General features: G+C 46.2%; 1 protein-coding gene across 1 annotated transcript; it reads left to right on the plus strand.

Moving 5' to 3' along the window:
- The first annotated feature begins 10,522 nt into the window (after nucleotides 1-10,522).
- LRRC30 (leucine rich repeat containing 30) lies at nucleotides 10,523-12,478 on the plus strand. Its single transcript, XM_032875663.1, has one exon. It carries the CDS (start codon nucleotides 10,780-10,782, stop codon nucleotides 11,683-11,685), a length of 906 nt encoding a protein of 301 aa, XP_032731554.1. The 5' UTR covers nucleotides 10,523-10,779; the 3' UTR covers nucleotides 11,686-12,478.
- Nucleotides 12,479-13,122: the final 644 nt, after the last annotated feature.

Below are 13,122 nucleotides of genomic sequence, written 5' to 3' on the forward strand. Positions count from 1 at the left end.
AATGTAGCAATAGAGTTTGCTTAGTTGGACACAATATATAACTGCAAAGCTTGTGAAGCATTTGTAGTACTTAAGACTTTTTTCTGTGGGGCACGTGGGTGGCTCAGTCAGCTGAGTGGCTGACTCTTGATTTCAGCTCAGATCCTGGTCTCAGGGTCTTGAGATCAAGCCCCAGGCTCTGTGTTCAGGGAGGAGTTGTGTAAGATTTTTTCCTCTGCCTCTCCCTACTTGCACACTCTGGCTCTTTCTCTCAAATAAATAAAAAAGAATCTTTTAAAAAAGAGACTTCTTTCAATGGGCAGAAGACACGAATGGACATTTCTCCAAAGAACACATCCAGATGGCCAACAGACACATGGAAAATGCTCAGCATCAGCTCAGCATCAGGGAAATGTGAATCAAAACCACAATGAGATACCACCTCACACTAGTCAGAATGGCTAAAGTCAATAAGTCGGGAAACAACAAATGTTGGTGAGGATGTGACGAAAGGGGAACCCTCCTACACTCTTGGTAGGAATGCAGCTGGTATAGCCATTCTGGAAAACAGCATGGAGGTTCCTCAAGAAGTTGAAAATAGAGCTACCATATGACCCAGGAATCGCACTACTGAGTGTTTACCTGAAAGATACAAATGTAGTGATCTGAAGGGGCACCTGCACCCGAATGTTTACAGCAACAATGACCACACTAACCAAATTGTGATAAGAGTCAATGTCCATCAACAGATGAATGGATAAAGAAGATGTCATATGTACATACAGTGGAATATCACTCAGCTGTCAAAAGGATAAAATCTTACCATTTGTATCGATGTGGATGGAACTGGAGGTATTATGCTGAGCAAAGTAAGTCAATCAGAAAAAGACAATTATCATGTGGTTTCACTCATATGTGGAATATAAAAACAGCACAGAGGATCATAGGTAAAGGGAGGGAAAACTGGATAGGAAGAAATCAGAGAGGGAGAAAAACCATGAGAGATTCTTAACTTTAGGAAACAAACTAAGGGTTGCTGGAAGGGAGAGGGTGGAGAGATGGGGTAACTGGGTGATGGGCATTTAAGGAGGGCACGGGATGTGATGAGCCCTGGGTGTCATATGCAACTAAGGAATAACTGAATTCAACCTCTGAAACTAATGAAACATGTTGGCTAATTGACTTTAAATAAAACAAATTAAAAAAAATAAAAAGGGACTTCTTTCTATTCCTTTTAATTATTTTAAGAGATACTTAAAATCTATTACAATATTAGATTATTAAATCTTGTGAATATCCAAATGCATGCTCATCAGACCCCTGGGGACCTATGGCCAAAACCATGTATTTTTCTTTACAAGTAAGACACCGGAACAATGAAAAAATAGGTTAAAGACCTATTTTTGTATAATGATGAGCAGAATAATCATTATACAAAAATAGGTCTTTAACTCTGAAGTCAAATAACTCTTTAAAGATGAATTATTCTGAGAAAAGTGACACTGCAGGGGTGTGCTTCCCATTTCTTTTCTGTGCTAGTCCTCTCCCTCCCTTCTCTGTCCTGTCCGCTGCTGCTCCTCTCACCTGTTTGTTTCTGAGCCTCCACTGCAATGTGCCCGCACTTTCTGCTCCTGCTTCTAGCTCAGCCCAGCCTGCACATGGCCAAACCAGGCTCCTGCCTCCCCCGAACCCTCCTGCACCTTCCCCATCCCTCACATGGGTTCTTCCTCCCTCTGTCTCTTCCTATAGCACCTTAGACAGATTCATCACAGCCCTTGTAACCATGCATCGAAGTAGCTAATTAGATCGAAAGCCAGAATTCAGTAGGAACTCAGTGGAGTCGGCTTCATTTTCTGTTTCCCCAGTGACTTTTTCTTCTTTGCATTCTTAGGACCTTGTACCTGGCTTGGTAGACAGCAAGCGCTTCATTAATGCTTATCAAATGAATGCAGGAGATGATGTGGCATGCACACACTTGAGCATGGTCCTGGTTACTTTGAGCCAGCTGGAGTGAAGTCTTCAGTTGAGCCAGACCCTTTTACTTTCTGTTCCATACCCTTCATCTGCTTGTTCCAGAACAATTGTATTGTCTCCTTTATTTATGAAAGTTGTTACAATTGACAATACTGACTTGAATTTTCCTTCATGATTTAAAAAGACATTATTAATTGTTGAAAGTGGCTGATAGGTTATATAGGCATATTATTGTGCTTTTACATAATAAACTTTTTTAAAGCACTATTATTACAGTTATAACATCAGTAGAAATCAGAGAAAAAGGTAAAACCTTCATCCACATGCCTAACATCACAACCAATCAGTTTCTATTCTTTCCTGCTTTCTTTCAGTTCTTGCCCATGTGCATATATAATTTTTATGCAGTTGCAGTAATTTATGTAGATGTTTCTAGGCATATAGGTGTCTTATCATAACCCTCTTTCTTTCAGCTTCCATGCAATCACTTAGAAGTTGGGTGACTACGAGACAATGGTGTCCATGATGATGATGGTGATGACTGTCACCTAATAGAGCTCCAACCCTGGGCCACTGCCATGCACATTCCATTTCTAATCCTCAGAACAACTCGGTGAGGCTGCAGCCTTGTCTAAAGTCACAAAACCAGTAGAAGAGAAACAATACTTGTCATCCCTAATACCAAGTACTCCACTCTAGGCCAGGACCCCAGCTAAGAAGTTTACCTGCTTCATCACATTTACTCCTCACAGCCAAGTCACATTATTATTAAACTGAGGTTTCGAGAGCCTAAGTAATCAGCCTACGTCACACCGCTAAAAAATGGCAAAGCTAGGAATTGAACCTCAGCTCTCTGACTGCAAAGCCCAGCTTGTAACCAAGGATTTGAAAGTGGTCGTGCACTCGCTCAAATGCACGGCTTCCGCCCCTTTATACTCTACCCTATTGCCTTGACAAGGAGGGGGGTGAAAATCTGAAATGAAAACAGTAATAGGTCATTGGAGAAATATATATATATTTAAATATTTAATTTTTATATATGTATATATTTAAATATTTTATTTATTTATTGGAAATATATATATATAATATTTTATATATTTATTTGAGAAAGAGAGAGAATGAAAGCATGAGCAGGGAGGAGGGACAGAGGGAGAGGAAGAAGCAGACTCACCAATGAGCAGGGAGCCAGATGCGGGGCTTGATCCTAGGACCCTGGGATCATGACCTGAGCCAAAGACAGGCTTTTAACCGAATGAGCCACCCAGGCACGCCTGATGGAGATTTTTCAAACAAGATTTTATTTTTATTTATTTATTTGAGAGAGAAAAAGAGAGAGAGCAGGAGTGGGGAGAGAGAAGCAGACTCCCTACTGAGCAGGGAAGCCAAATTAGGGCTCCATCCCAGAACTCTGAGATCATGACCTGAGCTGAAGGTAGATGCTTAACCATCTGAGCCACCCAGGCACCCCTAAACAAGATTTTAAACTTTTAATTTATGGAATGCATAAGTTAAATACACACCCATGCATATTTTAAACTCCCTATTGGAGAAGCATGCATCTCAGATTGGGACTGAATGAGTTGAACTTAGTCCTCTAAGTTCACCAAACTTAGTCTCTCTGCTTCTATTATTTTTTAGCCATTTTTAAATTTATATCCTAAAATACCTCAATAATTTGAAACTTCTCAAAAGGAGACTTGATCTTTAATGAGCTCTGCTAGTCTGGACCAAGGCTATCATATGGAATCTCATTGCTCTTAAATCCATGACCTTGCTTTCTGTGACAAACTTCAAGTGCAGAATGCTGATTTGGTTTGATTACTCCCTCGACTTTTAATCAAAACATCATTTTATTTCCTCTTTCCTTCAGTGCCATTTAAGCGTACTTTGATGATCAAGCCCAAGTGAGCAGGACTATAAAAGCCGTCACTGTCACTCAGCTCCGTGGAGAGACAGGGAGACGCTGGGAAGACTGAGCTGGGCCAAGTGGGGTTCGTTAGCCCAGTGGAGGGATTTCTTGAGAGGAGAAAGGGTGCAGTAACAAAATACGTCTCTTTCTGCAAGCAACCCTTTTTAAAAACTCAGCATTAATTTGTTGGGGAGGATTTAATAAAACACAGCTGGCCGGCAAGGGTAGACTCAGTGTTTTCTGAGAATTGCACAACCCTCGATTTCTCGGACAGGCCGGACCTGTTGATGTTCAGAATCTGGAGCAAAGTGGCCTTGCTGTGGGCTCTGTTTCTGAAGTGAGCAGTGCACTTCTGTAGCAATAGAAGTCGGAGACCGGTTGATAAACAAGGCAGGTTGTATTCATGTTTCTGGTCACGTGGGCCGCATAGTAGTAGGGGGCAGTAACCCTCTCAAAATAGAGTGGGCTCAATTCATGAAGAAGAAATCTTAGCAGGGGAGGAGACAGGATTCACAGAATAGGTGCCATCCTCTGGCCAATCTCCTGCCCTCAAGGGTAGCAAACAAGAAGGAGTAAGATTTAGCTCCAGCTCTAGTGAATATATTTATAGTCCGGGGGAGGAGACTGGCATAGAAGCTGGTGATTCCCGTGTGGTCGGGTCTCTAAGCCTCAGTACGGTTGAGATGTGGGGCTAGATAACTTCATGGTGGGGCTGTTCTCTCCACGGTGGGATGTTAGCAGCGTCCCTGGCCTCTACCCACGAGATTCCGGTGGCACCTGTCCAACCTCACGGTGGACAGCCAAACCTAGCCCCAGACGTTCCATGTGTCCCCTGAGGGCAAAACTGCCCCAGTTGAGAACCACTGCTCTGGGGGGCAGTGAGCACTGTGTGTGGCAAGGAAAAGGCCAAGATGCTTTAGGAGGGGAGGCAGGATGCCCAGGCAGCCTTGGAGTCAAGTAGGGCTGTCATGAAAGCTCCCTTGAGTGACACTGTGTCTCATGGGAAGCAGGAGTGGTGCTAGCATGTGAAGTAAGGGACCCACGTAACAAAGGAGCCTCATCCTGAACCCTCAGAAGGTATGCAGGCCCATCAGCCGCTACCTCGGTATTGCTGGGAAGTCAAGGGTGTGTGTGTTGCGGGGTGGGTGGTAGGGCATGAGACTATGACAGGGCAAGTGTGTGACCATGGGCTGTGAGAAGCATCTGTGGGCCCAGGTGTGCCATTGCTGGGCCTGTAAGCAGCTAGTTGGTAGGAACAGACTTCTGGAACATTCTGGCCACAGTGCCAAGGATGGATTGCAGTGGGCTCTAGAATGTACCAGGTGCTGTGCTACTCCCTTCAGTTACTCCAGTTGTTCCTTACAATAGGCCTGGGAGAAGGAAGCAGAGTGATCCCATTTATGGACAAGGACATAGAAAGGCCAGACCTCCCCACCTCATGCTGGGTGTCACGTGGGAGAGGAGGACCAGGACCTTCTGTGAGCAGGTATAGTGGCCTCTTCTGCAAGATGAAACAGGCCCAGCTTGTCTGATAGAGTTTTGTTCAGCACGTGCTGTGATGGAGGTGACATTAGGGTTTCTGGGATCAGCCCGTGCACACAGGGGGCAGAGGAAGTCCTCCCAGGGACCTGTTAGGCAGACACAGGTCAGTATATAGTCACAGAGAAGCAACTAAAAACAAGCAGGACAGCCAAGTGCCTCCTGCATTGTTTTTTCCTCACATCAAAGGTTCATCAGGCCCCAGATGTCTGATCATTTCAGCAAGCATTTATTGGGTGCCTACTATAGCTTCAGAATTGTCCCATGCCTCTGGGGGGACAAGGAGCTAGAAACCTGAGGATAAATGATTTTGCAAGAGAAGTTTAATTTCAAAAGAAAAGCAGCTCAATTTGGATGTGCCTGAGAATCTGCCCCTGAACTTCTCCCTCTCTAGGAAACCCTGTTTTCCTCTGGAAGGGATTAAACTGAGCTGAAAACTTGGGCCAAGGGAAGTTTCCAGGAGAGGAAGGGGACCAGGCTAGCCCTGTCACGGTGAAGTTCCTCGCACTTGAACCCCTGGACGAAGCAGTGGAATTGGCCATCTTCCCCAAGCTGTGGTGTTCTCAGGCATGGAGCCGTGTTCTCTGTGTCTCATGTGTATATGGGCATCTAATTCCCAAAGGAACCTTATAGGTACTGTGACTGTCTCCTCTTCGCATATGAAGACATGGAAATACAGACAAGCTAAGTAGTTTGCCCACATATAGAGACATGGAAATACAGACATGACCTTTCAGTAATAAAGTCAGGATTATAACCCAAGGTGGTCAACCACAGCAATGAGGGCCCATGACATTGACTGCCAGGCTGTCTGCCTCCCGCTGAGCTGGTTGTGGGCTAGAAGGCTGGGATGTATTCTAATCAGAACAGTAACAGACTACTTTACTAAAAGACCGTGCAGAGGCAAACAGGGTAGGCACTTGGTAGGAAGAGAACAGAATTTAGTCTAGACATCCCAGGTGGTCACTGCCACTAACTGGTTTTGTGACCCGAATGATCATCAGCAAACCCCACCAAAGCTCAGCTGTCTCATATTGAAAGTGAAGTTAGCAACATCACCCTCCCACATCATTTAAATATGAGATAGACTATCTAACAGGGTCTAAAACAGCCCCTGAGACTAAGTTAATACTCTCTAAGTAAAAAGTGAGTGAAAGATGAAAGAGGGGTGCTTCCTGAACACAGGTTTGACTGGCCTCGAAAAAAAAAGTGTTAAGTTCATGAACAAGGGAAAAATAAAAATAAAAAACACGCAGTGTGTTCAGTAAACAGGCAGAAGACATGGGTGTGCATGTGTGCATTGGGGCCATTGACCCTGAGGTCGTGCCATGTACCATCACTGTCCTGTGGGTCATAGACCATTAATAACCATGTGTTCTTAATGTACTTAATGTTATTAACCATGTACGTAACTGTTGCGTACGTCAGTTTCCCCATTACATGTATTTTACAGATGCTTAACCACAGGCTGTTCTGAGACACAACCTCTCCGCAGATAGCTGCAAACTTAGCGACAAGCTGCGTTTGATGCCGAGTGTGTCGGGCTCTGAGTGCACAGCTTGATTTTGCTCTCCCTTCCCGTCCTACTTCCCAGGCTCCCCCCTTACTTACTTGCCCAGTTGTACTCCTCAATAAAACATTAGCCCACAGCTTTGGCCTCAAGCACGGCTTCTGAGGAAACCTGCACTAAGACAGATTTTTTTTTTCTTTTTTTGATAAAAGAAAATACATGGACGTAAATATTCGTGAGGGAAAGAACTACCTTTCCATGTGCAAGAGGCTAACCAGATTGTCTATACTCTTCTATAGTTTCTATTTTTAAAATTTTAAATTAGCAAAATGTTGTTTTGACATACTATTTAAAAGTACACATTAGTTTCTTCCAAATTAAGAGACATGATATGTAGACATAAGCTGGAAAGCCACAGTGAGAATAAAAAGAATTGTTTTCAGTAGATATACCGTTAGTGTGAATTCAAGGGGCAGCTGTAGGTGCTTTTGTAACCTACGATTTTATACTCTCACCATTTTAATTTTATTTTTTAAAAACTAGAGACATCATATATGTTGATTTTCATTCGTTGGAAGAAGAATCAATTAGAATATACAAAAACGTAGTAGACACATTGAGCATACTAAATACATTTCAATTATTCCATAACTTCCTTAGGTGTTAAAGACAATCACATGATTTACCATGATTCGGAATTTCAAAGATCTGTTCAACAAAGCTTTATTCTGAGGCTTATTCCAAACCAAATTTCATTCAGAGAACCTTGGGAAGTCTCTTTCTCGGCCTAAGTCTGATATGCAAACTGCACAGCAAATCCTAAAGCCAACAGCATTCCCCGTTACTGTTAATTCTCCAGGGACTGATAGTAATGCAAGCAAAAAAAAAAAAAAAAAAAAAGTTGCCTTGAATTTTGCATGCTTTCACCAGAAAAAAGGTTAAATATCTTTCACTTCCCTAGGGTGGTCTGCTTTGCTGTGAGAATCCCACTGGCCTAGTGAGAAGGAGCTGTGGGGAGATCACCCTGCCGCAGCCCGTTTTGCAGATGAGGACACTATCCAGACACAACGATCACCCTTGAGGTGACCACTGGGCAGTTTCTACATTTCAAAACCTGGAAGAAACAGTCAGCTATTCATGTAGTTCGTTCATTTGATAAATAAGAACTTTGCTAGAGAAGAACCGGGCTATTTTAGAAGGAATCAAACTCCTTAAGCCAAAGTGTTCTGGGATGACATTTTAACTTTGCTTTTCTTATTTGTCCTGTGGGGGGTAGACTGAGAAGGGTTAATGCCAATTTATGTAGTTATTTCTATGCATGTAATTATGTAGTCATTTCTTTATCCATGTTTCTTTCAGTCCTAGCAACTTGAAAACGGAAGTCCATGTCCCGGCCATATTGATTCCGACTTACTACCGGGCTAAGCCCAGAGTCTTCTTATGGTTCTAGCTTGGGCTGTGAAGTCCGACTAACTGGGTTTGAATTCTGATTATCACATTGACAAGATACTTGAATTTGGGCAAGTGACTTGATTGAGCCTAAGTAGCCTCTCTATCCTCGCTTCCTTATCTGTAAAACTGAGATGATTTTAATGCCCATCCTGCTTGCACAGTACCTAGTGTTGTGCCTTAAAAAAAAAAAAAAAAAAAAGATTTTATTTATTTGAAAGGGAAAGTGAGAGAGCCCAAGCAGGAGGAGCAGCAGAGGGAGAGGGAGAAGCTGACTTCTCACTGAGCAGGGAGCCCCATACGGGACTCCATCCTGGGACCCAGGGATCATGTGTCTAAGGCAGACGCTTAATCGAGGTACCCTCCACGTGCCCCCCTAGTGCCATCCCTTTCACAGAGTAAACATGTGATAAACGTTGGCTATTGATAAGTGTTTCAAAAGCATTTACTGGAAAAGAACATGTTAAGAGGAAAGAGGGGGATTACCACAAAGAAGAAAGTTGTCGATTCTTGCCAGGACCATCTCAGCTCCCATATTTCGGGAACCCTAATATAATTTCTCATGCTCGTGGAGGGAAAGAGGGAAAGAGGATGCATATCTAATTTTATAACAACAGAACCCTGTTGTCAAATAAAATCTACACATATAAGGCATAACATGCTTCCCAAACTTAGGATACAAATTTAGCCCATTACCTCCCCCCACCCTAAACCCGCCCCAGGTAATAGCTAGAATACTCAAGAACTCCATCTTAAAAAATGCCCAAAGTATCCACCTTTGTTCAAGAGTCCCAGGGGGCTTGTTGGGTCAATGCCAAGTGGAGGGAGAAATAGCCTCGCCTGGTTTTGCACCTCCTGCTGCTCCCCCTGTCCAGGGTGTGGAGGGACCTGCAGATCCCCCGGGTGGTGTGCAACTGGGGCTCAGCTCCCACTCCTGGTTTGGTGGTCACAGCTCTGAGAGCACGGTCATAGGACAAGCATCGCTTTCCAGGATATAAACTGCTGTGCCAAGGGCTGCCAGCAAAAGCCACATGCTTCCGAACCAAGCCAGCCTTCACTCCAGACCACAAGCCCTTTCTCTGAACCTGGGTCCTCACCCTTGCTATCCCTTCTCTCCTTAATTACGACCTATGCAAATGTGTCCGCCTCCTCCTCCAACGTTTGCCAGGGCTGCCGTAGCTAAGCACCACAGACTGAGAGGCTGAAACAATACAGGTTTATTTTCTCATCCTTCTGGAGGCTGCAAGGCCCAGATCAAGGTGTCAACAGGATTGGTTGCTACTGAGGCCTTTGTCCTTGGCTCACAGACGTCTGTCTCTTCCTTGTGTCCTCACATGGCCTTATCTCCAAATACAGTCACATCTGAGGTACAAGGGGGTGGGGGGTGGTTAGGACTTCAACATTTGAAATTTGGGGGGACACGGTTTTTAGCTCATGATGCCAACAGTTAACCCTACATACTTAGAGGTATAAATGAACCATTTTAATTCAAGAAAGAGTGTGTTGAAGGAGGGAGGGAGGAGGGAGAGAGAGATTGATTGGTTGATGTGTTCCAGAGAGGTGATCCACACTGCTCTTCAAGGACAATGGGCACCCCATGCTAACCTTACTAAGGCAGCCACTCGAACACGTAAAGCGTGTCTTATTCCATCCAGAAGCCCAGAGTGAAGCAGAGGACCGCAGAGCATCTCTGGTTGAAATGAGCATGGCGGGGTTTGGGCCCCTTCATCCTCTCCTCACTGAGTCACCTGTGACAAGCGCCTTGCAGAAACCTTAACCCTGGGGGGAGGACTGCAGGTGTCCAGACTCCTCCCATGACTTTTTCACAACTGTGCAACTCATCAAAGTTTGAAAACAGGTGCGCGCCATATCATCTGACCATCGCGGCTTTGGAAACAGAGCTCTGTCACTAGCGTTCATGAAGCTCACGGTCACTCTGAAGGGGTCTGGATGATTTCCCGCGGCCACGCACGCGGTCTGGCCCTTGCATGGTTGGCTTTCTTTCTCCACTTTGCTGCTTTTTGGGGATGGGCTGCTTTATCACCTGCTCAGCTCCAATATCCAAGAAAAGCTGAGAAGGCTAAGTTAGGTGCAGCCTCCCCGTGACCTCTTTGCACACACACCAGGCCAATAAAACTGGGGCCGAATGACAGTGACAGCTGCCTTGTGGCAGTCAGAGGGACTCGAGCGGTTCAGTTCCGCAGTCTCAGGGACGAGTGTATCATTACAGTCCGGCTGTTCTGAGAGAGGCCACCTAAACCCACCCTCGGGGCTGGACCACGGCGGGGCGGCTCGGGCCTCTGCAAGGCGCCGCTGAGACCCCTCCGTGAGCTCCCTGCCGGCAACAGCTCAGCTTTCGGCAGCTGGTGACCCCCTCCCAGCCTCTCCAGAGGCCAGTGAGTGGAAAGGAAGGAAGATGGGAGCCAAGCAGTCAAGCGCTCGCTGCAGGGACAAGGGCCCCAGGGGGATGGTCCTGCTCCGTGGGAGGCAGCCCTTCTCCCCGTGGGACGACAGTCTGCTCTCGGGAAAGGACCCCAGGGCTCTGCTGAAGCGGGGCATGCGCCACGTCAGCTTCAGCCTGGTCACCAAGGGCATGACGGACGTCCCCGACTTTCTGTGGAGCTTGTCTGAGGTCCAGAAGCTCAATCTGTCTCACAACCAGCTCAGGGCTCTCCCGCCCGACGTGGGGAAGCTGAGCCGGCTGGTGGTCCTGAACCTCTGCGGGAACCGCCTGCGGAGCCTGCCCCGGGAAATCAGCCTCCTCAAGAACCTCAAGGTCCTGTTCGTGAACATGAACTGCCTGACCGAGCTGCCCGCCGAGCTGAGCGCTTGCAGAAGCCTGGAGGTCCTGAGCTTGTCCCACAACTGCCTCTCCCAGCTTCCCGCCAGCTTCGCCGACCTCTCCAGGCTGCGAAAGCTAAACCTGAGCAACAACTACTTCACTCACATCCCCGTCTGCGTGTTTGCGCTGAAGGAGCTGGATTTCCTGCACGTGGGCTCTAATCGCCTGGAAAACATCGCCGAGAGCATTCAGTGTCTGGCCAGTCTGCAGATCTTCATCGCCGAGAGCAACAACATCCACTCCTTCCCGCGGTCGCTCTGCCTGCTCACCAGCCTGGAGCTGCTGAACTTGAACAACAATGACATCCAGACCCTCCCGGACGAGCTCTACCTGCTGTGGAGACTGGGGCGGATTGCTTGGAATCCCATGGACAAAGGGCTCCACATTTCCTATAACCCGTTATCCAAGCCTCTGCCGGAGCTGGTGGAGGGGGGCCTGGAGATGCTCTTCAGTTACCTGAAGGACAAAAAGCACAACTGACTGGGCCCCAGAGGCATGGCCCGGCGCCAGCTCATGGACACCTGTCCACTGGGTACTGCTCCAGTCTCAGCTTTCTGCTCTAACCGTTCATGTTGGTCAGTGCTTGCGTTCAGATTTGACAACTGGTATGGAACCCTCATTCTATGGAGGTGTTTGCTTTGACCTCTGTGTGTGCCTAAGAAGCCCCCTGATGTGATGTTCATCTCATCCCAAACATAAGTGGAAACAGGTCTTCGGTTTTCTCCGAAGAGAAACCATTCTGATTCTTCCGATGTGCCGCGGGATTCAGCCCTTGGAAGAGTAGGCAGCAGGTCTGATCAATGGAACTCAGAAGTCAGGTATTTGCTAAGGATGTGTTGTGGGCCAAGTATGGTATGAGACACTGACACCATCTGGTTTCAACCCTTGAACTGGCAGGCGGCCGTCAGAGAGCTGCAGTGAGGCGTACTCCTAGGTCAGCCTCGATCAGACATTACTGGGGACCAAAGAGCAAGCTGGAGGACTGTTCTGCTGGCAACGACCGCGTCGGGCAGAGCTTCCCCACCCCGAGTTCTGGGGGAAACAATCATAAGAAATCTGTCTCTAAAATGACTGTAGAGTAACACTCCAGCTGCTTATGCTTACGTCTGCTGGTGAGTGATGGGAATAGCACGATGGCTTTCAGATAATAAATACAGACTCTTTTTAATGCACAGTTTCAACCTTCTTTTCCAATCCTCGGGTACCCACTGTCATATCCCTGAGCTTTTCCAGAGACACCAGCCGATGGTTAAATCAGCCAATTCTATTTTCTCTTCTCCCTTACTAGATTTGCCTTCTCAGGGGTGAGGCTAATAATTGGGGGAGAAAACGGCCAAATGGCAGGAAGGAGGAGATAAGGCACAGACAAGTCACACACAAAAGAGTAATTACCCTTTTCACATTCAAAGGAGGGTAATATTTGCCACTTCGCTTTTGCATGTGGACATTTAAAAAATGAGTTTGGTGACATTTAAAAGCTCTTTGGACAAAAGGCTCTGTAAAAATATTAAGGTTGTTTTGTTTTTAATTCTTAGAGTACACAGCTGTTAGTTAAAGGTGGACATTCGGGTGAGCAATTACAGAGTTCCTGCCGCCAGGGTTGTTGGGTCTTACTGCTGTCAGCAGCCAAGAACCCCTAAGACAGGGCTATTTATTCAGAGGTAAAGAAATTCCAAAGAAAAGATGGCAGTGAAGAAAGGGCAGTCCCTTCAGATCAATGGAGAGCCAGCCAAATGCTCAGGTTTGGGGGCTGATTTCTCTACAGAGTATACCAAACAATATCAGGACTTGGGATTCGCAGTTGTTGTAAGGCTTGCCTAATTTCTTAACACCCTTAGTTTAATTTAGTTAAACTTACGTTTCTCAGCACCTTCTGCAGGCTGGACACTGGGCTAGGAGTTCAAAAGGAATAGCACC

Source organism: Lontra canadensis, unplaced genomic scaffold (genome assembly GCF_010015895.1).
Source record: "Lontra canadensis isolate GAN:19392208 unplaced genomic scaffold, GSC_riverotter_1.0 scaffold57, whole genome shotgun sequence".
NCBI lineage: Eukaryota > Metazoa > Chordata > Mammalia > Carnivora > Mustelidae > Lontra > Lontra canadensis.

Excerpts from the sequence above, each read along its gene's own strand:
- LRRC30 (XM_032875663.1), top strand. The coding sequence starts at position 10,780 with ATGGGAGCCAAGCAGTCAAGCGCTCGCTGCAGGGACAAGGGCCCCAGG.